The sequence below is a fragment of the Canis aureus genome, chromosome 19 (genome assembly GCF_053574225.1).
Source record: "Canis aureus isolate CA01 chromosome 19, VMU_Caureus_v.1.0, whole genome shotgun sequence".
NCBI lineage: Eukaryota > Metazoa > Chordata > Mammalia > Carnivora > Canidae > Canis > Canis aureus.
In genome coordinates, this window is record NC_135629.1 from 58,076,479 (window position 1) to 58,102,824 (window position 26,346).

The following is a 26,346-nucleotide window of genomic DNA, read 5'->3' on the forward strand; positions in this document are numbered from 1 at the left end:
CAGGGAGGGGCTGCTGGACCCGGGTGGTTGGAGCTGGCTCCCGAGGGCAGTGAGGCCTCAGCGGGACAGCAGCCTGCCCCAGGTTGGAGGTTTCCATGCCCAGGAGGAAGGGCTGGGCTGCCCCAGTGGAGGGCGAGACCTCGAACCAGGCCAGGGAGAGGCAGGGAGGCAGGGATGTAGAGAACAGAAAGGTGATAGGATTAAACCCAAAGATGATCTGTGATCCCAGGTCTTAGACCTCCCCTCGAGTATAAGCAGGACATCAAGAAGGGTTTTGCCGACGTTAAAGTCCTAAGTTGGTTGTTAATTTAAAAAAAAAAGTGTCCTGGGATCCCTGGTGGCGCAGCGGTTTGGCGCCTGCCTTTGGCCCAGGGCGCGATCCTGGAGACCCGGGATCGAATCCCACGTCGGGCTCCCGGTGCATGGAGCCTGCTTCTCCCTCCGCCTGTGTCTCTGCCTCTCTCTCTCTCTCTGTGACTATCATAAATAAATAAAAATTAAAAAAAAAAAGTGTCCTGGGTAGGCCTGACCTAATCAAGTGTAAGCACTGGGGGCCTGGGTCTCCCTGAGGTGGGTGCTTGCTGTCGGCCCCGAGGAGCTTACCACTTCTGCTGGGAGTCGCTGCCCTACCCACTTGGGGCCCCCGGCCCTCATGGCTCTCACTTGCTGCATCATAACCAGAAAGAAACGCTGCCACCAGACCAGGTTCAAGTGAAAACAAGTATTTTATTACAGCGCCTAGAGGTGGAAATGCAGAGTGCATTGGATTCTCTTAGGAAAAGAGGGTCAAGCCAGCAGCCCAGGGAGGGACAGGCCGCGCCAGCACCCCCAACTGAAACACAATCTACCAGAAACACAAAGCAAAGCCCCGACTGAGTTACAAATCAAGGTTGAGAAGCGTGGGAAACAAACCAGTGTGGCTGGACCATGGGAATGGGGGGGGTGGGTAGGAGGGGGCACATGAGCCTTAGAGGAATCACAGTCCATAGCTGCAAGAGACGGCGAGCTGCCGGGAGGGCCGTTTTCACTGTTAGGTTTTCCTGAGCAGAGCCACCCTGCGGCCTAGCTGACTTCCCTGAAGTTGCCCGCTGTCAGAGGCGGCACCGGGCTCCGTGCACCAGCACGCTGCCTCCCCTCCCGCAGGAGGCCGAGGGGCTAGCCTCGGCGCCAGGGGCAGCTCGGCCACCATGGGGTGACCCCAAACACGCAGTGGCCTGTATGTGAACGCTCGTGTGTGCATGTGAGCGTCTCGGGAGACCCTGTATGGCACGTCAGCAGGAAGTCCCATGTGAGTGACCGTGCAGGCACTCCCTGAAGTGATGCAGTGTGGTGGACACCAGGAACTCGTGCTGTGACCTCTCCTCTGTCCACCCTGTAGCTTTCTGGGGAGCCCTGTGTGCCTGACCCAGGTGGGTGTGTGTGTTGGGGGAGGGGGGGAGAGGGACCCTCTCAGAGATGCCAAGTAAGCACTGCTCTGTCCTGGGGCCAGGGTTCGGGGTTCACAGGTGAGGCTCAGCACCTTCACACGCCGGGAGCACCAACCCAGAGGGAGGGAGCCAGGGCAGCCAGTTACAGAAGGACGGGCCAATTTCAAGAACCCATCACAAGCACCATCTTCTGCCTCAACTATTGCTCTGGGCCAGGAACGTGACCCCCAGGGCAAGCAGGAAAGCAGGGCTCGGGCAGGCCCCTGCTCGTAGAAAGCAGGGGTCCAGATGACTTCCAGAATGCAGTCAACGGCCAGACCCACCTTGCACGCATTGGTCTGCCTTTAGGAGGCGGCTGCAGGCAGAAGAGTGTTTTGTGGTGGCCCTCTGTGGCCTGCGCGCCCCAAGCCTGCTGCCTGCCCACCAGAAGGGCCAGCCCCGGACTTGCCCCTGGGGGTCAGGAGGAAGCAGGCCCGGACCGGACCTCAAGGCCTCAACTTGAGCATCGGGCTAAGCCCACCTCTGGAAAGAGGCAAGTTCCCTGCATTCCTTAGTGGGTGCAAGCACCTGAGGACAGGACTCTGACCTCACCTACTCAGCCCTTCCTAGAGCACCCATCTCGGGACCCAGGTCCCCCTGCCAGGACCGTGGCTGACGCTGGCCCTTGCAGGGGACTAGGGGCTTCAGGACGCACCCTTTTGAAGACCTCGTACATACACAACACTGGTCAGCGTGGGGACACAGGACTGGTCACAGACTGCTACACCAGCGGGCTGGAGAGACCTGCTGGCAACCTCTGGAAGCATCCAGAACAGCTCTCCTGGCTTCACCCTGGTCTCCTGCCCCCAGTGCATTCACTCCCAAGCACCATCAGAGCTGCTCCGGGGTGGGGGCGGCAGGGACGGGGAGCAGCAGCATGGACTGGCCAGAGGGACTTGGGCGGGGCGCAGGGCCTGTCCTCTCTGCCCCCAGGAACTGCGGTGGCGCAGTCTGGGGCTGAGGGCCGGCCCTGGGCCCATGCCACTGTGTGCACTTGAATAAATAGAAAGGTTTTCCCCTCACTTTTCTTTCTTCTTTAGTTTACTGTGCATTATACAATCTAAAAATAAATGAAGTCAAGTCTATGAAATTTATAAATTTTCATCACATCTCTATAAAATACTGTCACTCATCAGCGTGACTCTCTTCTGTACAGACACACCAGGCACCCACAACTAACCTGCCCCACGTCACCGGCCCACGTGCCGTGAGCTTGCTACACGCTTTGGTGGGCTGCGGCAGGAGCCCGAGACGAGCAGAGACGGACAAAAAGTAAATGCACTTGTCGCACCAGCCAGCCCCACCGCCATCGGGAGTCGGGTACCAGACCTTCCTCAAGCACCACTCAGAACGCGTCCGCGCAGGACTGGGGAGGGTCTGACCGTCCCGCGCCCGCCAGCCGTTCCTATGCCAAAGGCGCTGATCCCAGGACTGAGGGGCCAACAGTCTGATGGGAGCCGTTCACAGTGATGGGGCGGGGGCGGGTGCCCCCCTGGGGAGCGGGCCTCTTCTGAGGAATGTCACAACAGAGCGAGCCACCCTCCGCCTGGAGACAGCCATGCCTTTGGTATAGGAAGAGTGGCGGGAATAAATAGGGCAGGCGCCTCACGGCCTGCTTTTGGCGTTGGTCAACCTCCAGTCAGCACCAAGGGGACGAGGCGGCGGCGAGGCCTGCGTCGAGATAGCACCGGACCGGCAGTCAGCGCGTCCGCGGGCGGGCCAGTCCTTCGGGTGGACATCTTTTATATAGATCCTCTCATATATAATATTTACACTTCTCAATAGGTTGCCTTTACGACTTCGGTGGAGTAAAATAAGTCAGAGTTGTTTATACTTTTTAAAAAACGATAAATACTTTATCTAAAACTATGGACAGTACGAGCTGGAGCCAGGCCCCAGCGCCTCCTGCAGGTCTGTGCAGCGCGGATTCACAGTAGAGCCTCGTCCCCGTCCGTCCTCGCCGTCCTCGCCGTCCCGGGGCCGGCCGCCGGCCCCGCCGGCCCAGCCTGTCCTTGCATAGGTCTCGCGGTTGAGGTAGAAATCCTAGTTACCTGCAGAGACCAGCGCGGGAGGAAAGGCAGCAGAGCATTAGCGTCTCGCTCTCCGGGGGGAGCCCAAACATTCCCCCAGGCCAGGGAACCAAAGCCTCCTACGGACAGATGGACGGCGGACAGACAGAACATGGTCGCTGCAGACCGCGCCTTTCCTGCCAGGGGCCCCCGGTGCCACGGCCCTGGTCCACTGAGAGGCAGCAGGTCCCCGTCCTCCCGTCCTCCCCAGAACCTGGCACCGAGGCCCTACCCTGGCCCCCACATGCCAGGCCCTGCTCGTGGTCCAGCCCAGGGAGAGCGCCCGTGACGGCTGCGGGCCCGGGGGACAGAAGGCAGTGGTCCCCTGCGGGCCAGGACCCGGAGCCTGCCGCCCAGGTGCTTGCCCACGCACACCTCTGACCTCTTCAGCCGCTCCGGCCGCACAACGCCTTCTCTGATGGCGTGAGGCCACCGCGCACGAAAGCTGCCCTACCTCCTGGGCTTTTCCAACAGGATGTGGCCCAGCCCATCCCCGGACCTCAGGTAAGGCCGTCTGCTGCCCAGCACCCTGACTGAGAGGCCATCGGACCCCAGCGGCCCCACGCCTGTTTCCACTTAACCACGCGGCAGATGGTCACGGACGGCCCGCCCCAGCGCCGTTAGCACCTGGCCTCCCCGCTCGAGTCCCGGGCCCATCGGGCCCCTCGCCCCCGGGCCACCAAGCAGCACCAGCAGAGGCCGGCCGGCTGTCCCAGGGCCCAGCCCCTAACACGGACACGCCGCCAGCAGAGGAGTGGACGGAAACCCTTCCTGAAGGCCTCGCGGCAACGTTCCTCACCCGCTTCCAAAGGCGGGCCCTTCCTACACTGCCTTGCACCGACTCCACACTGACCGCCCGAGGCATGGGCCCCGTTCCTTGGAGCGGCGGGAGCTGTGCCGTGGCCACCACGACAAAGCACTGCCCACAGCCCAGGCCTTTGGCTCAGGAGCCTGAGGCACGAGCACCGAGTCTGGACGGCCCTCTACGCCTTGCCTTCTCTTAAAGCCCTCCAGGAAGCGTTCAGAGACACTGGCCGCAGGAGGCCGAGGAGCAGGCAGGCGGCAAGGCCGAGCTCTGGGCTCCCCTGGTGGCCCCCATCCCTGGCCGCTGCACACGTGAAGCCCGAGGGTGCTGATGGGAGGCTTGGCCTAGAGGGGATGGGCCAGGCTGCCAGCCCTCTCCCCGTCGTCCTGCCACCTCCACTGGGCAGGGGCCCACAGGGGGCCCATAAAGGGCTGGGCCGGGCAGCGAGAGCTGGCCACTCCCTGGAGCTCCACGGTGGCTGCTCTTCTGCCCCAGAGACCGGAACACACTGCCAGCCCTGCCTGGCCACCCGGTTTCCCTCGCCTCCCTGTGCTGTCTTCCCTTGCACCTCTCAGAACCGTCTCCACCCGAGGCAGAACAGCCTGGGTCCCCTGGGGCCCTCCTCAGAGCCCTGCGGGCCCGTCCACTGTCTGCGGAAGGAAGGACAGATAGTTCAGGGTCTCGTACGGGCCCCCTGGTTGGGCTCTAGCCTTACCTTACAGAATACGAACTGCTAGCTAAGCAAGGTCTTTATCTCGGCTTAACCCCCGCAAGGCGCGCGGCATACGGAGGCGGCATGCCAAGGGAAACCCACACGGCAGACGGCCCCGTGGAGCTGGCCTGCGGGATCACGGGCGCGGCCTGGGCCAGGGCCAGCCCGGGCAGGGGCTGGTGGTGCACCGTGAAGGAGGGGCGGGGGGCCTTGTGCGGGAGGGAGGCGAGCTTGATGGACAGAGAGGCGTTAGCAGGCTGCAGAGAGGCGGCAGAGGAGGCGGGTAAGAAAGCCTGGTTAGCTGGGAGGGACGCAAGGTTCTGCAGAAGCACGGGCTCAGAGTTAGCCGGGAGCAGCGCGGGGGCAGGAGGCAAGGCGGCGTTAGGGGGAGGGGGTGCGGGGAGGGCGGGCTGCCCCGGAGGGGGCGGGGGCGGGGCCTGAAAGGAAGGCGCGGGGGCGCTGGCCACCGCCTGCAGCGGGGTTAAGCTCAGCGTGGCACTGCGACACGCAGCCCCGCTGCCGAAACTGGCTCCAAACGGATGAGCGGAGGCGGAAGGCACCGCGTGGTTAAAGACACCTGCAAACAGGAGAGAAAAACTCAGCTTCAACAGGTGGGCACTCTCCAGTCAAGCGCAGAGAGACACAACAACAGGGAAGCAGACAGTGGCCGCAGCTCCGCGTGCGTCGCAAGGGCAGGGGCAAAGCAGCAAGCAGCAGGGGCACGGGCGGCCAGGTGCAACTTACCTGCAGGGCAGCGCCGGGCCGCACCCCCTGTGGGCACGCCCACCCGGGCTCCCAGCCGCGGGACAGGGCCTTGGCCGCCTGTGCCCAGCAAGGAGCCAGCTGCAGAGGTCTGGGACCCCAAGGGGGCCTGGCCCGGCCCGGCCACGTGGCTCCTCTCCACCCCTACACGGTGCCACCATGCAGCAGGCGCTGTGGCCGCTCACTCTTGCCCAGCGCCAGCCCCCAAGGCTGCCCAGAACCCGTGGGCTGTGTCAGGTCGGACAGATGACCTCCACGGGGAGGAAACAAAGCCCTAGTCGTGGCGCCAGCTCTCCTGAAGGTACAAGGGACGCCGTCACAACCAGAGGGCCTGACGCAGGCCGACTCACGCGTGAGTGCTCTGCCCACACCAGAGGCACATCTGCATCTCACGAAAAGGAACGAGGTGGCAGGTGCAAAGTGGACCCAAGGGGACAGGTGGGCACAGCCTCTCGCCCCTTAGGGGGCCCTGCAAGGGAACCTGGAAAGCAGTTGTCATTAGCCCAGTGGTCCAGGAGGGCAACGGTGTGCGGCCCACAGGACCTGAGAGTCAAATGGGAGAGACGTGCATCTGCCTACCTCCAACTGCGCCGCCTGCCACCCCCGAGGAAAAGCTGCCCATGGCGTGCGAGTTGGTCAGTCTGGTTGCAGCGGACGAGACGTGCACCAGGCCAGCAGCAGCCGGCACGGAGCTGAACAAGGACTGCAGCACGGATGAGCCCAGGTTGGCCTGCAGGGACATGGGACCCAGGGCGAACTGCGGCCCGGGGGCGAAGGTGCCCAGGAAGGGGCGGTGAGTCTGGGCAGATGGGGCCGCGCTGACTGCCGAGGATGCCACCGTGGCGAGGCCGGGGCCGCTGAGGAGGCCCGCGGGAGGCACGGTGGCAGCAGAAATGAAGAGGTTGTGGCCATTCTTCAGGTCGGGCTCGCGGTCCCGGCCCTTGGTGGGCTTGCTGTGTGTCAGCGAGGCCTTGTCCGGGGGCCCGCACACTGGCAGGCCCAGCTCGCCCGCCTCCCTGCCCTTCTGGCCGCCCAGTCCGTCCAGCTGCCTCTTGTTCACAAAGGCGCCGGGCTCTGTGGCACCGCCCTCCTTGCCCCGTGGGGCAGGAAAGCTCAGGGGTGCGCCCAGGCTGGCCGCCTCGGGGACCTTGTGGGAGAGAGAAGCACCATCGCTGAAGCTGTGTAAACTGAGGTCGGCGGCCAGGCCCCCGCCGAAGGCGAAGCCATTGGGAGGGTTGCTGCTTGGGCTCAGCCCACCGGCCCCTGACAGAGCGCCGGGAAAGCTTTTCCTGGGGTGGGCAGCCAGCTTGGTGTCGGCCGAGCCGGGATCATCGAGGGGAGGCCGGAAAGTGAATAGGGAGTTCTGGCTCAGGGCGGAGCCGGCCTGCAGCGGGCTGTCGGCGCACTTGGCCAGGCCGAGGTCGGAGATGGGCGAGAAGGTGGACTTCCACTTGCTGCTGTTGGTGGGCTCGCTGGCAGGGGTCGGCTTCCTCCCGGCCAGGCCACCACCTGCCGAGGAGAGGCAGAGCCTGTGAGGTCCAGGGTCCGAGAGCCACTCCCTCCCACCAGAGGAAAGTGTGCCATGGAGCCCAAGTGCCTCTGTTGGGCGGTCAGGTGGTTGAACAGGACGAGGGTGGGAAGGGACGGGGAGCTGCAGACGGGAGCATCTGTGCAGGGACAGCATGCAAGCACAGAGTGTCAGACTCTGGCCCGGTTCAACCAGGAGGGGATGGGACTGCCTTCCAGGGACTACGGTCCATTGGAGCGGCATTTAGCATCATGCAGAGACAATTCTGGAAGCCCAGCCCAGAGTAGTTGCTCCTGAGGGTCAAGGCCACACCCTGGGTCACTTTGAGCCTGGGAGTCACAGGCCAGGCACAGCTACTCACCGCTTTCCAAGGTTTTTGGAGGGGATTTGCTTTCTAAGGAAATTGTTGCAATTTTCCTTTCGATTCTATCAAGAAAAAAATAGATAACAGATGTTTGAAATCCATTTCCACGCTGACTGCCCAGGGAGGGACAGAAGCAGGCCGACGCACAGCCCGCCCGGCCGCAGACTGCTCTACAGGGGACTGTGACCACCAGGCAGAGCAGGATACTGCCCACAGGGGACAGTGCTGAGAGCTCGGGAACGGGGGTGTCACTTCCCTTCACAAGTTGCAGGTGGGGCCGCCTGTTTTAACTTGCCTCCCAAGCTCTTTGTCAAACCTCAAAGGCTTGCTATAGCCACAGGCACTACCTTGTCTACGGCGTGTCACCCACGTGACACGTAGCACACAGCACCCTAGAGCAAGTGGGTACTTGCAGTGGTGCCAGGCCATAAAACTGTGTATACTCTACGTGTCGATACTGTCCACGCACATCCCGAAGAACACCATGACCTCCGGAAACACGAGAAAGCGGCGGGAAAAAATCTGGAAACTCCAAAGTCGGACATTCCCAACACAAAAGAAAAGCACTGAAGTGCAAAATTTTTAAAAACATAATTTCTGTATGTGGAAGTGGAACAGAACAGAGTCACCTAAACAAGACACCAAAGCACAAGCAATGAAAGAAGACAGAAATGGAACTGGATCAAAATTTAACACTTTTGTTCCTCAGAGGACACCTGAGAGAACGTGAAAAGAAAATCCAGAGAAAGGAAGAAAAGATTCACGGATCAGGTATCATATAAAGGATCATGTGTCAGGGCGCCCAGGGGCTCGGTGGTTGAGCGTCTGCCTTCGGGCCAGGACGTGACCCCAGGGTCCCGAAATCGAGTCCCACATCAGGCGTCCCGCACTGGGCTCCCCGCAGGGAGCCTGCCTCTACCTATGCCTGTGTCTCTCATGAATAAAAAAATAAAATCTTTAAAAAAAAAAAAAAAGGATCACGTTTCTAGAACATATAAAAAACTCTTATAACAACAAAAAAGGACCCGAACAGACATCTCTGCAGACAAACAGCCATGAGCACACGGGAAGACGGGCAACACCACTGGTCAGAAGAGCTCCCCTCACACCTGCAAGAATGTCTACTAGGTTAAACTCTTGTGTAAATTAAAAACATTTTCTGAGGTTTTATTTATTTATTTAACAGAGTGCACAAACGGCAGAGAGGGAGAAGCAGGCACCCCGCTGAGCAGGGAGCCCCACACAGGATTTGATCCCAAGACCCCAGGATCATGACCTGAGCTGAAGAGCCCCCCAGGCACTCCTATTTTTTTTTCTTTTTAAGATTTATTCATTTGAGAAAGAGAAAGAGTGCATGCATGTACACAGGCACATGAGCAAGGGAGAGGGGAGAGGCACAGGGAGGAGAGGGAGTCTCCAGCAGACTCCATGCTGAGAGCGGAGCCCAATGCAGGACTCCATCTCACAACCCTGAGGTCATAAGCCAAAATCAAGAGTCGAACATTCAACAGACTGAGCCACCCAGGGGCCCCAACTGTAAACATTTTCAAACAAAAACAGGTGTATGAAAGTTCACAGCAGCGTTATCCCCAGGAGCTAAACACTGGACACTCCCCAAGTATCCACTGGCATGTAACAAATGAACACAATTATATGTGGTTTGTCTACACCCGGGATACGACCCAGCCCCGGGGAGGAAGAGGCCCCAACACCTGCCCCCACATGGACGGACCCCAAGGACACTGGGCTCAGGGAGGGGACCCAGACCCAGAAGGACACCTCCTGCAGGACCCCCCTCCCAGGAGGTCCCCAGAGGGGGTGGTGGGCGCCGGGGGCGGGGGGTCAGAGTTAACGTGCACAAGCTTCTTTGTGACACGGTAAGAATGTTCTAAAAATGATACCGGTGACATGTGCACAATTCTGCGAATATACCAAAAACCACTGGATTGCACTCCCCACACAGGCAATGTGCTACGTGAACCAGATCTAATCAAGCTGTTACATATTAGAAATCATTCACGAAAAAAAAAAAAAAAAAAAAAAAAAAGAAATCATTCACGATCCAACACTCCAGACGTGCAACATCGACGTGAACTGGGGAACTCTGCTTTCTCGAGCCCTTTCCTGCTGCAGCCGCCCACGCTCCCTTCATCTGTTCTAACCAAGTGACACTGGGGTCAGGAACGAGAAGGGACACGGTAGCCCCACGCCCCGGGGGGCTCTGGGCCCAGGGGGGCTCTGGGCCCAGGGGGCGGGCTCTGGCCTGGATGCTAAGTCTCAGGCGGGAAGACTGCTGGGGCCCTTCACGAGCAGCTTCTTACAAGTAAAGGTGAAGAGTCTCGGGCCACTGTCCACGTGGGGACGGCTGCTCTGTGGAGCCGTGGACGCAGCTGAGGGCCCACGGCGGGGAAGCCGCCGAGGTCAGGACCCCTACGCCCCCCAACTGACAGTAGTGCGATGCTGACTGGCCTCTGCCCAGGCGCTGCCCTGGGAGGTCCCACCTCATCACGAGGGCCTCTCCCCCCGGAAGCCCCGCCCGGCTCCACTCACCTGGCACTGCCTGGCTCGTCCTCGGAGCCCTGCTCCTCATCTGAGGTCAGTGGGGAGTAGTGGGCCCCATTGGTCTGGCTCAGGGGCTTCTCCTTCTTGAGAACGGGCGGCTGGTCGTTGTCCTGGTAAGGGACAGGGGAGCTCTTCAGGCTCTCGGGGGACGAGATGGCCGTGATTTCCAAAGGCTGGTTAATGTTGCTGACCTGAGGGACCAGCACAGACACAGCACAACCCTGTCAACAGGCTCCCCCGAGCACCGGCACCCAAGGGCTCTCCTTGGCTCCCCCCGCTCAGACCACTGGGAACGGCTAAGCCTGCCCTCTGCCTTCAGAGGAAGGTGGCCTGTGGCTGGCATCCTGGCTGTGCTCCCGGGGCCTGTCTCCTTGGCCAGGCCGGGAACACGAGACACCACGGGCAGGCACCTGCCTGGGCCGGGTGGGCCGCCATGCCCTCCCCACTGCGTCCCTGCCACCGAGCCGCCCCTGGCCTTACCATAGAGTTGAGGTTCAGTGGGGACCCTGAAGACTGCGTGAAGAGGCCGGCAACGGACGGCAAGGCCCGACGCTTAGGCGATACGCCTGAGCTCAGGCTCGGGGTCCCCGCCGAGGCCCGCTTTCTCCTGCCCCGCTTGCGGCTGTCCGACCCATGGCCCTGGCTGCTGTCCCCGCGGGCACCCGTGGGCAGAGGGCTGGGTTTGCTGGGAGGCGACTGTTTGGCACTGCTGCCACCAGCTGAGATGGTAAAGACAATCCTCCTCTTGGCTTCGCCCTCGGGGTCTGAGAAGCCCGCCTCGGACGGAAGGTCCCCTTTGTTGGCATCGGGGAGCGGGCCCTGGGCGACACTGCTGAGCCGCGGACTGGCACAGAGCGGATGGGTGGGTGAGGCTGCACCGGAGCCACGGGACTGTGGCAGCAGGGGCGGGTGCTGCGGGGTGGAGCTGCAGGACCCCATGCTGGCGAACAGGCTTCCTGAGCCAGAGACCTCGTCGAAAGCGCTGGGCTCTGCTCCAGGAGCCAGGGGCGCTGGGCTGCCTGCCAGGGCCCCACTGACGGCCACCGAGCCCGTGTAAAAGCCTGCCGGGAGGGACAGGGTTTCTCAGGGGAGCCTGGGCCAGGGTGGCCGAGGCGCCGTGAGCCACCCGGCCCTGCGTAGCCTGTGGGGGCCTCTGCCAGCAGCAGTCAGAGGTCTCAGCTAGAGACCCGGCAGCTCAGACGCCACAGCAGCTGGACAAGGATATCACCAAGTGGGTAGGGCAGACCGCCCGGGCTGAAATGCTGCCAGAGGAAGCGCGTGCTCGTCAGGACACCCCAGGCCAAAGCCTCATGAGATGTACTGAGGCCCAGACGAGAGCCCCCAACCTCCAGGGCTCTTTGTGCTGCTGCCCACAGCCCTGACACAGTGCAGACCCCATGGCCGGGAGGACGGGGCCGGCTCAGAGCCTGGTCTGGCTCACCTAGGGTGCTCACACCCCTAGCCCGTCCTGGCTCCTCCCCCTTCCAGCAGCAGCAACAGAGGCTGGGGAGGGCTGGGCCTTGGGGAAGGGCCAAGGGCAGGGACCCAGGAGCCAGAGGAGCACTGACCTGCAGGAGTTGAGGCAAGGCTTTTGCTTCCAGCGCTGTGGGTGTTTGTGCCCATCTGCTTTTCAAGTGTGGACGAGGACTCTCGGGTCTGCGGCACAGGGCTCGGGGTGCTTCTCTGCGGAGAAAAAGTACACACTGTCAGCAGAGCCAGGGCTGGAGGGTGAAAGTCAAGGAGGAAGACCCAGACATCGCCACAGGATGTGCAAAGGGCCTGAGGCAGGGAGAAGAGCAGGTATGTAAGAGCTGATGTACAGAAGGGGAAATGACCTGCTCAAGGTCTGAGCGCTGTGGGTAGCCACCAGAAGGTTCTGACAAGGTGAGGAGCAAATATCTGACTCGGGTTCCAAAGGACTGTTCTGGCTAACAGCAAACATCAGGCTGGGGACGAAGGGAGCAGGGATGTTAATGACGGGCTGCAGCTAGGATCCAAACTCCTACGTGGGACGGGATGAAGATACACCCCCACACAAAGCCTGTGTACGCACATTCACAGCAGCGTGATTCGTAACGGCCAAAGGCGGAAACAAATGTCCACCCTCAGATGAACAGATGCACAATGTGGACAAGAAGGTCACTGGGCTGCCAACAGGAGTGAGGTGCCCACACGCCACCTTGCGGACCGACCCCAAGCCCACAACACTTATGGAGGGAACCAGACACAGGAGGCCCCACGGGGTGGGAGTCCACGTGTGTGAATGAATCTGTGAACAGGTAGCGGCCGCGGGACTACGAACAGACTAAATGCCACTAAGACGTACACCTTAATGGGTGGGTGGTCACAATAGAGGAAGGACCGCATCACACAGGATCACACTGCTCACGGGTGCACACACATGAGGCAGGACGAAGGGAGGCGGCCTTCAAGCTTCTACCCAACCTGGGGTTTTATTCCCTCTCCACCTGCACACACCACCTTCCACAGAAACAGATCCGAGGTAAAAATGGGAACATATTGTAATGAACTCTGGATCCTGGGCTCTGTCTGGGGGCGTTGCAGTACGCTCCAAACGTACAGCATGCAACCTAACAAACAGGCCTCACAAGGAAAAAACACGATGAGACCCCTCTGCGTACACATGGCGCTCTGGAACGCACACTCCTCGAGCCCGAGGCCCCGGGCCAGTCCGACCAGGTGGCTGGCACCTTCCCTGCCCAGCGTCCACTCACCACTTTCTCGGCGCGGCTGGGCAGCACCACACTGGCCAGAGGGATGCTGACGGGCAGCTTACTGGGCTGCACGGTGCTGAGCGGGATGCTAACGGGCAGGCTGGTGATGGCCTCTCCGCTGCTGGCATAGGCACGCTCCTTCAAGCCCTGCAGACACACCACCAGACCGGCCTTGCCCCTGCTGACCAGTAATGCCCGGCAACCAGCAGCCCCCGGAGGGCAGGGAGGAGAGTCCTTATCCCCTAATACCCACGCACCACCCAATGGCTCCTCCTCCTGAACTCCAGGGCCCTCACACCAGTTACTTTCCCACAGTCTCTCTCCTTCCTATCCTTTCGGGTGATGGCTCCCCCACAGGAGCTCTGCAGCAGCACCACTTCCCAGGCTCATCCTGACCCCCTACCTGGAGGTGCCTCTGCCCTGAGTCCTCTGCAAACTGGCCTGGCCCTCACCTGGAAGGCTCCTGCTAATGCCCCTACTCAGGACACCTGCTGCGCACACCCCGCAGCCTGGGCCCTGCCCTCACCTTCTCGCTGCCCCTCTCCCCTGTCATCTGTAAGGCCACGGGGGACGAGGGTCGAGGGTCCTGAGGGCTCAGCTTGATGCCGTTTGCAATGCCAGGGCTCTGGTATGGAAGGCCGTTCTCCTTGGTATGCTCAGCTCTGGAACAAGACACATCCATGGTTTGCTCTCTGGGGAATCGCCACCACCATGGCTTTGCATCTAGAGTTGGTGGCCGGGCCTAGCAAATACTCCAAATCTCTTCCAAACAGCTGAGCTCTCACTCAAAAGACCCCAAGGTGGCCTGAGGGCACCAGAGCAGGGCTAGCGAGCTCTGAGTGCAGACTCACCGCGGGTGCAGCTCACTGGCGGCTGGCTTGCCGCTGGTCGCGTGATCCTGGCTCAGGTGACGCCGCAGCACCAGCTTGGCCGGGGAGAGCCTGGTGTAGTCGGGCAAGGCCAGGCCAGACATCTTCTCGAGCCTCGACCGGCTGCTGTGGCTGGGGGTGCAGGGTACGACTTCCTGGTCCAGCGGGGAGGCCAGGTACTGAGGCGTGTTCTGCTTGGATGAGGGCCGGCTCAGCGCGCTGCAGAGCTCGTAGTTGGCTGCGTGGCCGTTCATGGAGAGCTCTGGGCTTGCGCTGCTGAAGTGGGGCAGAGAGAACTTGGAGCAGTCCAGGTCGAGGTGCAGTCGGCTGGGGTCGGCCTCCAGCTCCCGGCCCAGGGCGCCCTTCCCACGCAGGTGCGCTGACAGGGCCTCGTCTGGAGGCACACAGGACTTGAGCTGCAGGAGCTCCTGCTGCCGCTGGCTCTTCTCCAGCTCCACGATGCTGATCTGCAGGGCGAGGCGGGGGTCAGGGCTGCTGCTCGGCTTGGGGGCCCGCTCACACCTGCCCCGGGCATGATGACAAGCCGGCCCAGCCACACACCCAAGGGAAGAGCCACGCACCCAGCCCGGGTCAGGAAGCTCTGGGGTGAACGGCACGCAGAGACCCCGTCTATGCCTAAGCAGGCTACAGACAACCCGTCCATTAGAAACCCCGGCACTGCGCTTCCTTCCCGGCACTCGGGACACCAAGCATTTTCTCTTTGATTTCTCAGCTTTCTTTGTGATTTCCCCCATCACCAACATGCCTCCTGCCTTCATTCCACAGGGGCTCAGCACCCAAGAGGCTTCTCTTATGGACGCGTCTCCTGCTGGCGTGTCCGCAGAAACAAGGCCTGGCTCTCTGCTCATGAGGCTGGCAAGCCTCTCTTTCATGACCCGCAGGCAAGGACACCTGGGCCACAACCCTTCAGAAAGCAGCTCAGCCCTGTACCCCGGGATCTTAAACCACTTGCAGGCCCGCTCTGAGGAGTAGGTCTTTAAGACACACATACTTAAAACGAGTCTTCAGTGCAAAACAATTCATTGTGACATCGTTTTGTAACAACAGAACATTTTACAGACCCTGACGGCCCAATGACTAGGAAGGCTTCACGTAAGTGGTGAAGCCAGGCTGGAGAGATGCCAACCTGACAGGAGGCCACAGCCTTGCAAATGGAGCATCCCAGGACCAATGATGCCCGTGCCACACACCCTGCTGTGGTCCTGCTGCCCCCGAAGGCTACCCAGCCAGTCAGCCAGCTCTGGGAAACCTCAAGACAAGACAGACCTGTCTGTTTCCCCTGCCCTCCCAGCCTGTTTCCCTGCAGACCTTGGCGAACACGTTACTCTTCTCGCAAAAAGCCCAAGCCGTTAAACCTTGGTGCTCAAGCACGGATCCCCTCAGGGGCGGCTTCAGAAATGACTCAGCAGGGAGCACTGAGGCAATCCTAGGTTTTGAACGGGGCCCCAGACACTCTGGGCGCAAGGGAGCCCCTCCAATGCTCAGCCCATCGCTCCCCTCGAGGCCAGACAGGGATGCCCAGGCTGCCGTCACTGCAAGACCAAAACCAATACCCCGTCCTTGGGAGCAGAATGGCTCCTGTGGGTCAGCTGATGGCATCGGCCATGTTCCAGCCACTGCCATGGAAGCCCTGATAGGAGCCCCTGCTATGGCCGCAGCGCCCACCTGCAGCTCCAGGCAGTGCCTCTGCTTCTCGGAGATCTGGCTCCTCAGGGCCTGCTTCTCCTTCAGCAGGTTCTCCAGGGACAGCGTGGACCAGTCCAGCTTTAGCTCCTCACACCGAGCCTTGAGCTGTGGGGACAGGAGGTCGTGGTGGTGAGCCCTGGCCAGGCAGAGGGCAGACCTCTGCCCCGGGAACATGTGCTGCTGTGGGGAGGGTGTGGTGGGGACCCTGCGGCCCGGCAGAGGGCAGACACTAGGGGCCCTGGGGGGAGACACAGCAGGGGTGTGGGCCCGTGTCCCCGAGGGCCTATGTGCCTGAAGAAGGGAACCTGCCAAGGGAAGGCCAGGCTGAGGAGGCAGCCCGAGGATGAGGCCGTGGGTCCCCATAAGAACACTCAGGGGGAGCAATGTGAGGGGGCCCTCAGGATGGACCAGGGAGGGAGGCCTCATTAGAAGGGACTTTCCTGCACACTCAGTGACATGTGCCTGGTCCCCAGAGGAAGAAGGGCCCAAGAGATCTGTACCCTGCCCGTGGGTACATCAAGGAGACCAGCATGGGGCGCAGGATACCCAGGTGCAGGCCACCCAGGAAGCCCCGTCGAGGGAAAACATCAGAGCCTCTGGAAGGGCTGTGGGCCCCACTGGTGCCAGTGTGCTCCAAGGGCCCAGGAAAAGGCCTTGCGGTCCTGGAAAACTGGCAAGCACCCTCTCATGCTCTCTGTCCAGGGCCTGGTGCCCGCCCTCTCCCGGCACCCACCAGCTGTAGGCTCTGGCTCCTCAGCTCCCTGTTGTCCTTCTGCAGCTGCTCCGTCTGTTCCCTCAGCTGCTGATTATGAGCCGAGATCTCCTTCTGTGCCTGAATCAGGTCGTTGTAGGTCAGCGCCTTCACTCCCAGCTGGGGACACATGACAGCAGAGGTGGGCTTTCACGCAGGAGTGCGGTACGGCAGGCAAAGGGCAGGCGGAGGCTCAGTGGGCTCGAGCCACCAGGGACTGGGGCTAGGGGGGTGGCTGAGGAAAGTCACCAATAGGACGTACAGTGGCCCAGGAAAGGAACAAGGGGATGGCCCAGAAGCACAAACCCACGCCAGCAACCCTCCAACTACACTCTCACGTTCTAGATCCTTCTATCAGAAAACGTAAAAAGGCAAAGCACCAAGCAAGAAAAAGTCCTTCCAGACCTCAGAGCCCTGGCCTGCGCCCTGCCCCTGCCCATCTGAATCCTGTGCCTGGGGCCCTCTGCTGGGCCAGCAAGCCCAGGGGGGCAGCTGTGGTCTCCGGCTCCCCTACCTCATCCAGTTTCTGCTGGAAGAGCCTCTTGATCTCCTCTTTCTGGGCCTGGCAGTGGCCAAACAGCTGCTGCGCAGCACCTAGCAACCGGGCGTTCTTCTCCTGCAAGGACAGAGCATGGTGACGACAAGGCCCTGTCCCCACCACGTCCCTTCTCACAGAGGGCCTGCAGGAGAGAGGCTCAGCAGGACATGCCCCAGTCCAGGAGGCCGATGACCCTCAGCGATTCTCACTGGTCAAGAGCGTTCCCACCCAGTGAGGAACGAGACTCCAAGGCCTTTCTGAATGCAACAGGGACTGCACATGGGCCAGTGAGGAGACTGCCACCTCTCTCAGGGCCAGGGCCCCTCCTGGGAGGGCGGGGCCGTCCATGCCAGCGGGTGGGGCACGGAAGCGGCCAGCACAGGGCAGAGCTCACCTTCTCCTGGTCCAGCAGCTGCTGCAGGCTGGCCTTGTACTGGGCGGTCTTGGTGTACGCCAAGAACTGCAAGTACTGAATCTTGAAGGATTCTAGAACGGGTCAAGCACACGTTAGCGCGGACATGATCCCACTGAGACCAGCAGGAAGGAGGTGGGCAGTCCTTCAGAAACAAGTGTCGGAGGGGCTGCCACCACCCGAGGCTGCAAAGAGCGTCTGTGTCACTGCTGCCATCACGCCAGGGCCTTCCGTCCCCACCCTGGGCACCCCTCATGGCTCCCGCCACCACCACCCCAGATCTTCTTCCAAGACCATGCGGGTTTCAGTTAGTAAATCTGCCGCTTTTCTTAGCAAACACATGCTGCTGATGCTGACCCGAGAAAACCACCAGCTCCCAAAACGTGAAAAGAGTTTCTTCTACCCAACTTTTAGAAACAAGCCGCAGCTTCATCTAGTCCAGCAGCATGGGCACATACACACTCCGCTCAGCCACATGGGACACCAAGCTCAACCCCCACACAGCCTTCCCAACCCAATGCCGCAGACATGGGCTGGGTGGATCCCTGGGGGCGTTCCCGGTGCTGGGGAGTATGGAGCAGCATCCCGGGCCCCAACCCAGTCACCACAACCATCCATGTCCCCAACCATGACCCCGTGTGCCCTGGGGCAGACATGTGCCCTCTGGCAAGCTCGTGGGCCCAGCTGACTGTGGCAGCACAGACCCTGGGCCCCCGTGACCTAGCAGCACAGGGGCTTGCTGGGGAAGGTGTGTGGGTGCGGCTCACCTAGCAGCTTCTGCAGTGCGGGTGGGGTGGGTGCCAGCAGCAGCTGGTCAGGGGGGTGCCGCTGCACACTGGGAGGTAGCTGATAAAACGGGCTATGAGGTGACTTGTACGCATCTGCAGAGAGACAGAGCAGCCACGTGTCAACAGCAGGCCAGAGTGCCCGCACACTTCCATAGACCACTTCAGGGAACTGGCCAGCTCATTAAGACATGAGACAACACACGGTTCCTAGAGTCCAGAGACGTGACCAGACACTGCATCTTGGCACTTGGAGAAGTGGAGTCGAACACCTGCGTGGCCTCAGAAAGGCCCATGAAGCCATGTCCCTTCGGTGTAACCTTCCTCAGAACCCAGGGTGGCAGGATGATGGGAAGGCCCCCATCGCAGCTGGCTCTCGGGCAGACCAGCTAGGTGTAGACAGGCACGAAGATGCCCCACTGTGCCCCCAGAGGATCTGAAACGTGGGCACCCCACCACTCGGCACTGCCGCAGGGGACGGGACAGGGACCCCACTCATCGTACCAAGACAGGGAGGCAAGGGGAATGCCGGGACCAGCAGACTGCATGCCCGAGGGGCCCAACAGAGGCTGGCTCACCCTGCGGCGAGGGCGCTGCCGTCTGAGACGCGGCCTGGGCATGCAGGAGGTCCAGTGCAGTTTGGCTCTTCTTGGGCTTACGCTCGGGGTTTGCAGTGCTCATCTTCTTGGGACGCCCACGCTTCCGGCCGGCCATCTTCCGCCCCTTCTTATTCAGCTTCTTCTTCCGGGCTTTGGAGGGAGACGGCTTTTTGATGGTGGTTGCCCCAGCCTTTTCTTCCTCGGCACCAGAATCCTACCAGATGGGAGGTGGGGGACGTCAAGGGAGACCCAGGCTCTGGTAAGTACTGCGTATGCCCGGACACGGGAGCCCTCCGTGGGGTGCCGGGGGCATGGGGCAACAGGGCGTGCACTCACCATAGGGGTGTCGGCAGGCACAGCAGCCTTGTTCTCGGGCACCTTGGTGGGAGTGGTCGTGTTGCTCTTGTTCTCTCGCTGCTGCCGGCGCCGAGCTGCCTCTTGTTCCTCCTGGAAAGCAAGTGTCAGCCGTGTCTGCAGAAGGGCCAGCTCCACAGGGGCCCCTCCTGCAGCTCCAGGCGCACGGCCAGTCCAAGCTCGGCTCGTTTCAGCACAGGTGAGGAAATGGAGGTGCAGAGGAGCCGGAGAACGTGTGCAGGCACGCACACCCCTGGTTCTGTCAGAAACCAGGCAGCCCTCCAACCATGGATGGTACAGGACCCTGGTGCTAGGGTGGGAGGAGCCACCCTGGCCATTTCTTCCCTCCTGTTGGCAGCATGCTTCCCCAAGCCAAGGAGGGCCCGTGCGGCAAAGAGCATTCTCCTCCGGGAGGAGACACCACGGTAAGGGGAAGCACGGTGCCAGCCAGCACGTTAAGACTCAAGTGCCCCTAAATACAGTAGGAAGGACACGGGAGCCTAGGCGGTCAGAGCTGGCCATCTCTGAGGGGGCCTCCCCTGCTTGGACACTCGTCACCAAAAAGCAAAGCTCCTGCCCAGACAGCCACTGAATCCGGACGCAAATGAACAGCGGCCATGAAGCCGCAGGAGGGAGTGCCAGAGCAGGAGCTGGAAGGGACACGGGAACCACAGCGGGAACCAGCAGCCAGAGCCATGATTCAGGCCGGACAGCATCGCAGAACATTCCGGCCCCTCTGGGTTTCAGGTCAGGACAGCGCGAAGGCTGTTCGCTGTCCTGGACTTGGCACAGCTCACTGCGTCAGCCAAATCCCATTTAGAGACTCATTCAACTCATTCCCCAAAAACGTGATACTGAAGCTTCTGAAGACGAGGCCGGTGTGCCCCCAGGCCCCTGTCACTCACACCAGCTCCTGTCCACAGGGCCATTCACAGCTGGCTCCCCCCACAAGCAGGGAACACATGTCTTTAAGGCAAGGAAGAAACACACTTACCCTGAGTTTTGGATTTTTCAGACTAGAAAAATAGTTTTCAAGCTAAAAAAGAAAAAAAAAAAGAAAACAGAGAAAAGAAAAATTTGTATTAGAAATCAGTCCCAAACCCTGTCAGGATGCAACCAACCGCCCGGGCCTGCTGACAGCAGACAATCTCATGGGGCAGGGCGCAGTTTAGCAGACGGACACCCAGCAGGGGACGCACGGCTGCCCTGACGCCCTCCTGCTCGGGGCCCCCACAGGGTGAGCCCCTGCAGACCCCACAGCGCCGTCCCCTCATACCAAGGCGGGGCTGCCGCTTCACAGGCCATCTGGAACAAGGCTGCCATGCCCAAGGGCTGAGGGCAAGCCCGGGACCCCAAGCTCCTGACCCACTCCCTTCCTGCTGAGGGCCGGCTGTGGGACCCCCCGACGTGGGGCACTCACTATGGTGCGGTCGATAGTGTGCAGGTAGTAGGAGACCGGCTTCCCCGTCCAGGACACCGAGCCTTTCAGGGGCGAGAGCTCCACAACGCGCATGATGGTGCCGATGTCTGCGCACAATGGGCTGTGGTTAGGGCCCGTTCTGCGCCCGGGGTGAGAGCGGGCCCTGTGTAGCTTCTGGGAGCCTCCCCCCCCCCCCCCACGAGACGCCGCCAGACGCCCGGGCGAGGTGGTCCCAATGAGGTAGGAAGGGACAGAGATGTACAGCCCGGCCACCGGAGGCACCTGGCCGCCAGCATGCTCTGGGTCGGGGAGGCGTCCACAGCGACCCCAAGGTGCTTGTCCAAGGGAAACAGTGACAAGCACGGTTTGGAAAGTACTTTGGAAAGCACTTGAGGGACAACTTAACAACAATGTGGCTACGGGAACTCCCAGCAGCCCTAAGGCCCCCGGGCTCCCTGCCGCAAGCCCCTCCTATGCAGGGACAGGGCCGCTGCTGGGCTCAGGCCAGTCACAACCGGAACACAGGTGCTTGGTAAAGCTATCCGAGTCCTCATGACCTCTAAGCTCCGCCCCGGGCCACTCTGCCCCCAGGGGACACAGGACCATGTCTGGGGACGTCTGTGCTTGTCACATGGGGTGCTCCTGGCACCGAGGGGGTGGGGCCGGGGCCGCCACCCAGAGGACGACCTGCCCCGATGTCTGTAGCACCAGTGGCACAGACCCACACTGACGCCCGTCAGGTACTTAAAATCGTGTGTCTTAATAATTCAGCAACACAAGCCTCACTTACCGCTCAAGTTTCTGCTGTTTATCCGGAAGTTGAGAGGTGCGAAGGGCTTCGAGGACACAATTCTGCCGCCTGAAACACAAAACTAGTTACTGCCATTCGTCGGGAGACACCTGAACGTGCACCAGAAGCAGGACAATGGAGCTTGGAGGAGGAAGCGGCAGCCCCAGGAGCAGTGGGGCAGCAGCGGCACTGAGTCCCCGCAGAACCAGGAGCTGCCTTCCCATGCAAGTGTGCCCCATGGATGGCTCTCCTGTCTACACATGCCCCGGGCCCCGGGCTGGCCCTGCAGCGTTGGCCGCAGACCCAGAGCTGCCTGCAGGGTCGCGCCGGCACGGGGCGGACACCCCTCGGTGAGGACACACTGGGAAGGCTGGCGCCCCCTCCGCCGTCTCTGTCCTCGTGTGGACGAGTCCCACAGTCAAAACTGAGTCTGAGGGGCAAAAGCAAACCCTACAGTCCAGATGACACAGACACCACCTGACCGTGTCATCGGGGCAGCCACACAGACAGCAGTGGTTCTGCGGGCTGAGTTCTAAGGAGAGAAAGACGCACAGAGGGACCTGCAGGCTCACCAGGGAGCTCACAGTGCATCTGCCCCAAGAACACTGTAAATAAATACAGGCACGCTCACAGAGACCAAAGTTCTCAGCAGGAAGGGGAAAAGAGCCACAAAGTCAAAGAAAATAATAATAATGTTACGTTTAAGTTGGCAAAGTTCATTTGAATCCATTTCCACGTGCACATGCACAAACACTCCTGCCGGTGACACCCAGCCACCATCCTAAGAACTATCCCCAGCAGGAGCAGAGGATGATGGGCGCAGCGCTAGACCGGGCCACGTGCAAGGTCAGGTGGCAGCCTTGTGCCAGGGAATGAGTCAGAGTCAGGGACTGCCGGGTCACATCAAAAGTCTCAGCGGCCAGAGGCTGAACAGAGTCCCATGGGACACTTAGAACCCTCAGGGCCTCTGAAGAGTGTGGTGCCAAGTGGGATGAACCCTGAGGTCCCCTGGGTGCTCCCATTAGGAAGACACCACCCTGTGCTGCCCACATGGCAAGGGCCAAGGGAGCTGGGAGGGGCCCCTGAGGGCACGTCGCTACAGGACCACAGGTCAGGTGGCTGGGGACTGCAGGGCTCACAGGCAGTCCCACCCCGTCAGGTCCCCCAAGCCTGCCCACAGAAAACCACAAGGGAGAGACCAGAGCAGCAACACCTCACAAGACAATGGCCCAGATGCCCAGCAGGTGCCATCAACAAACATGGAGGAGCCCTGCTCTAGCAAAAGCCCACCTGGCCCCTGGCCCGGCCCAGGATGAGACAGTCAGAAGGAGGGCCCTCGGGTGGGCGGCAGGAGAGTGACAGGTAGAGGGGCCCTCCGTTCTGCCCTGATGGGGGTGCACAGCTCAGTGCCCAGGGACAGCCACTGACCACTTGCTATCATAAATGATCGGGACTAACCTGGGCAGCATGTGTACGATCACCTGCATGCAGAGCCACGTGCACATGACACACAGCTGTCAGTGCCGAAGGCAGCTGGAAACCACCTGTGGCTGTGTGACCCTTTCACTTCCTTGAAAAGTTTATAATTTTTAAAAATATTTTATTTATTTATTCATCAGAGACACAGGGAGAAGCAAGAGACACAGGCCAAGAGAGAAGCAGGCTCCCTGCAGGGAGCCCGATGCGGGACTCGATTCCAAGACTCCAGGATCACACCCCAAGCCGAAGGCAGACGCTCAACCCCTGAACCACCCAGGTGTCCCCCCTTGAAATGTTTTGTAATGAGACGTGGGGGGACACATCCTGTTCCTCTCTCCTAGGAACACAGATGAGGAGAGCACGCAGGGCCTTCCTAGGACTAGTGACAAGAGGCAGCTGGGACGGGGCAGGGAAGGTGCTATGTACACAGGCTTCTCCCAAGTTGGAAGTGCCAAGGTCATGTTGAAGCCATCTCAGAATCTAGAAAACCTGCAGCAGCTTTAGCAGTTGCATTAGGAACTGCAGTGACTGGCCAAGGATGAGGACACTTCCTGGGGCTTCTGGCCCAGGCCCTGGGAAGGACACTGCTGACCACAGGGCCCAAGCGCGCAGATAGCATGAGAGCCGCATATACAACCTCACACTAAGGCCACAGCCCGCGGCCCACTCCTCCAACAGGGCGTGCCACGCTGCGGGCCGGGAGGCCAGGCTCGTTCACACCAGGAGGACCCTGAGAAGGACGGGCACCCGAGGTCAGAGCCCCGATGAGGACAGCAGCAGCCCCTGCCACTCCACAGAGCCTGGCTGCTGCTAATCCTCGGAGTTTGTGAGGGAGTCCATGACTGGGGTCCGAGCACTCGGCTGGAAGCCTGTGCCTGCAAGCAGTGGATTCCTCTCTCTCCTCAAACAGTGGGCGATGACCAAGGACTTTGGATTCAGAGTGTCTCCAAGCTAGGCCAGAAAGTCTCCCAAGACTTTCTTCACATGGAGAAACGAAAAATGCAGCAGCCAGGAACCCTGGACACTTGGCTCAGTGAAGACACACAGCAATAGGCATGAGGGTGCGGACAACCAGGCGACACGGCCCTCATCCACGGGAGACAGACGGGAGGACCCACGGAGGCCCATGCGCTCCAGATGGTGCCCAGAGTGACCTGCACCCGGAAGAAGGTACAGGTGTTTCTATCTTCCCTCTAGGAGCTCACTGAGTTTTCCGTCCTGTGCTTGGAGTCGGAGCACACACACTGCAATCCAGTGGCAGTTACAAAGGCCTGAATTGGTGTTCAAATGAAACTAGTTCACTCTCACTTACTTAGAAAGTTCTAGACTAGATGATCTCATCTGGCTGACATCCCAAATGCACGAGGGTTTCTGGCACAGCAAAGGGATAGGAGACACCTAACCTGCGCTGCCTGGTACCTGGCCATGGCCCTGATCCCTCACTCCTGGCAGCTAAGATGGAGCACGAGGGAGCCCCCTCCCCCTATCCAGGCTCTGCGGGGAGACTGGGAGCAGGGCACGTGGCCTCACAGTACACGCCCCTCAGGTGCAGAGGGAGTCTCAAGGCTACCACTCAGGGTGGCCATTCTCAGGTACACCACGGGCCGTGGGAGCAGCCAGGGACAGCAGAGTGCTCCCCAGGGAGGACTGCCCTGCTGGCCAGACTGTACCCCAGCACACTGGCCTTAGACTCAGCTTGCTAAAATTCAGAAAACAAACTTCTACCTAGAAGGTTCAGGCCAGACTCAGAAGAGGACCTCACTCTACAACACCACCCACACAATTCCAAATCCAGAAACCTCCACAAGCACAAGGAAAACTCAATCCTACCTAAATGCCAACTGACTCTCAGGGAAGCAGCCTGGCTGGAGAACCAGAGCATGGGCTTTCGAGCTCCTTCGGCGACCTGCCCCTCTGCTGTGCCCAGCAGCTCCACGGCAAGTCCGGGACTCACACACGGCAGGGATGGGAAGGCAGAGGATGGCAGCAGGGGCGGCTCTGGCCAGGGGATATGGGCCCACATGTGGGAAAAAACCAGAAAAAGCCTAAGAGGCCCCTAGGTTAGGGTCACCAGACAAAACGGGTGCCAGTCGAGTTTGCATCTCAGGTCACAGTTCAGTCACCCTCCAGCATAAGCTTGTACGGAGAACATCCTTATCCTGACAAGCTCCTTGCTGCCTGCAGGATACCTGAGTGTAACTGCAGAGCCTGAAGCCCGCTTGTCAGTCTGGCCACCCACCCCGCGATCCCTGGGCCCAGGGGCAGCTCCCGTCACAGACAGGGCAGGGTTAAGGGGAAGTACGTTACCTTCCTTCATGTTCGCAAACCGCTCCTTCAGCTGGTGATCCACCTCAGGACCAAAGGCAAAATTATTCACAAATATAACACTGCAAAATAATATTCCAGTTGAGTAAAACGAAGGTTCCATTTGCACACATGCACAGAGTCCCAGTGCACGCCACACCTACCGCCTCCACCGCCAGCTCCCCCAGCCTGGGGACAGGACCCGGGCCTGCAGGGCATGACGGCTGCCCCTGGGACGTCCCTGGGGTGGAAACACGGACAGCTCAAACATCACCCGGGGACACAGGGATGAGGACACCTAGGCAGGAAGGCAGCAGGGACAGAGGTCACACTTGAAAGTGAGCCGCCTGAGGACAGGCAGGACCAGAGGCAGAGCCCTGCCAGGGGAGGCGTGGCTCGCCCCTTCCTTCCTTCCTCCTGCTCTCTGGCTCTCTCTGGCACCGGGGTCTGAACACGCCAACCTGGGTGGCCAGGGAGGGACTGCCCCACCTTGGGCGCGCAGAGGCGCTCTCGGGGCGGCTACGCTCTACTAGCAGCTGTGCCACCGGTCCTCTCGAGTCCCACGGGTAAGCAGCTCCCCACTCGGGCAGAGGCTGTGCCCTCCCTCATGAAGTGCCTGCCTCCAGATAAAAACCGCGCAGCAGCGAAAACTATGCCGCAGAAGGCAGAACTGCACCCAGGACCTTTACTTCGTCTTTTGCAAGTGACAGAAGACAGAGTAGGCTGATGGCCGTCCCCTCGCTGCTTGTTTTGAGTCTCGACAGTTTAAAATCGAGACGCCTGGAAACCATCACAGCAACAGGGTGAAGTACAGTCACAGAAGACCTGATCAGAGCTGGAGCAGACACCGGATGGCAGCGGGCAGAGCGGCGGGGAAGAAATGCTGAAGACGTGGATCAAGCCCAGCACGCTCTCCCTGCGCCACCGCACAGCAAAGACAAGGACAGGGGACTCTAGGCTGGGACACGCTCCGACAGGGAGTGAGGCTGGCCTGTCCCAGTACCTACTCAGGGACGGAGCCTGGGAAGGCTGGACACCAAAGGCTCAAGATGGCAGAGGCCATGACAGGGCATGTGCCAGCCAAGGCCCCAAGGACAGCTCTGATGGAAGAAGGGTGCTCCAGAGGCAGCTGCCCCCCCACATCTCATTCACGAGAAACCAGCAGCAGAGACAAATGTCCCCAGCAAGAAGGGCTGGTAGGGGAAGAGAAAGGACACCCCTGCTAGGAAGCAGAGCACCCAGGGGGACGTCAGGGGGATGCTCTCCAGTTACCAAGACCTGTTTCCACTCTGCCTGCACGAAAAGGGGCCTGGGGGACAGTGCATGTTCCTTGAG

General features: G+C 60.6%; 1 protein-coding gene across 5 annotated transcripts in view; it reads right to left on the bottom strand.

Moving 5' to 3' along the window:
- Nucleotides 1-706: 706 nt before the first annotated feature.
- DOT1L (DOT1 like histone lysine methyltransferase) overlaps nt 707-26,346 on the bottom strand; it is a 65,435-nt gene continuing 39,795 nt past the window's right edge. For 3 of the 5 annotated variants that reach the window (XM_077860624.1, XM_077860626.1, XM_077860628.1), the window contains 21 exons: nt 25,015-25,094; nt 21,229-21,297; nt 20,439-20,545; nt 20,013-20,054; nt 19,001-19,111; nt 18,644-18,878; nt 18,048-18,161; nt 17,263-17,354; nt 16,845-16,946; nt 16,313-16,450; nt 15,559-15,684; nt 13,855-14,339; nt 13,530-13,665; nt 13,004-13,150; nt 11,837-11,951; nt 10,749-11,329; nt 10,257-10,459; nt 7,704-7,768; nt 6,394-7,323; nt 5,056-5,629; nt 707-3,517 (listed from right to left, as the gene is read on the bottom strand). In XM_077860624.1, coding sequence (XP_077716750.1) covers nt 5,091-5,629; nt 6,394-7,323; nt 7,704-7,768; nt 10,257-10,459; nt 10,749-11,329; nt 11,837-11,951; nt 13,004-13,150; nt 13,530-13,665; nt 13,855-14,339; nt 15,559-15,684; nt 16,313-16,450; nt 16,845-16,946; nt 17,263-17,354; nt 18,048-18,161; nt 18,644-18,878; nt 19,001-19,111; nt 20,013-20,054; nt 20,439-20,545; nt 21,229-21,297; nt 25,015-25,094 — 4,417 coding nt within the window. In that variant the 3' untranslated portion in view covers nt 707-3,517; nt 5,056-5,090. The remainder of the gene's footprint in view (nt 3,518-5,055; nt 5,630-6,393; nt 7,324-7,703; nt 7,769-10,256; nt 10,460-10,748; nt 11,330-11,836; nt 11,952-13,003; nt 13,151-13,529; nt 13,666-13,854; nt 14,340-15,558; nt 15,685-16,312; nt 16,451-16,844; nt 16,947-17,262; nt 17,355-18,047; nt 18,162-18,643; nt 18,879-19,000; nt 19,112-20,012; nt 20,055-20,438; nt 20,546-21,228; nt 21,298-25,014; nt 25,095-26,346) is intronic. The other 2 variants (XM_077860625.1, XM_077860627.1) reach the window with 2 other exon arrangements.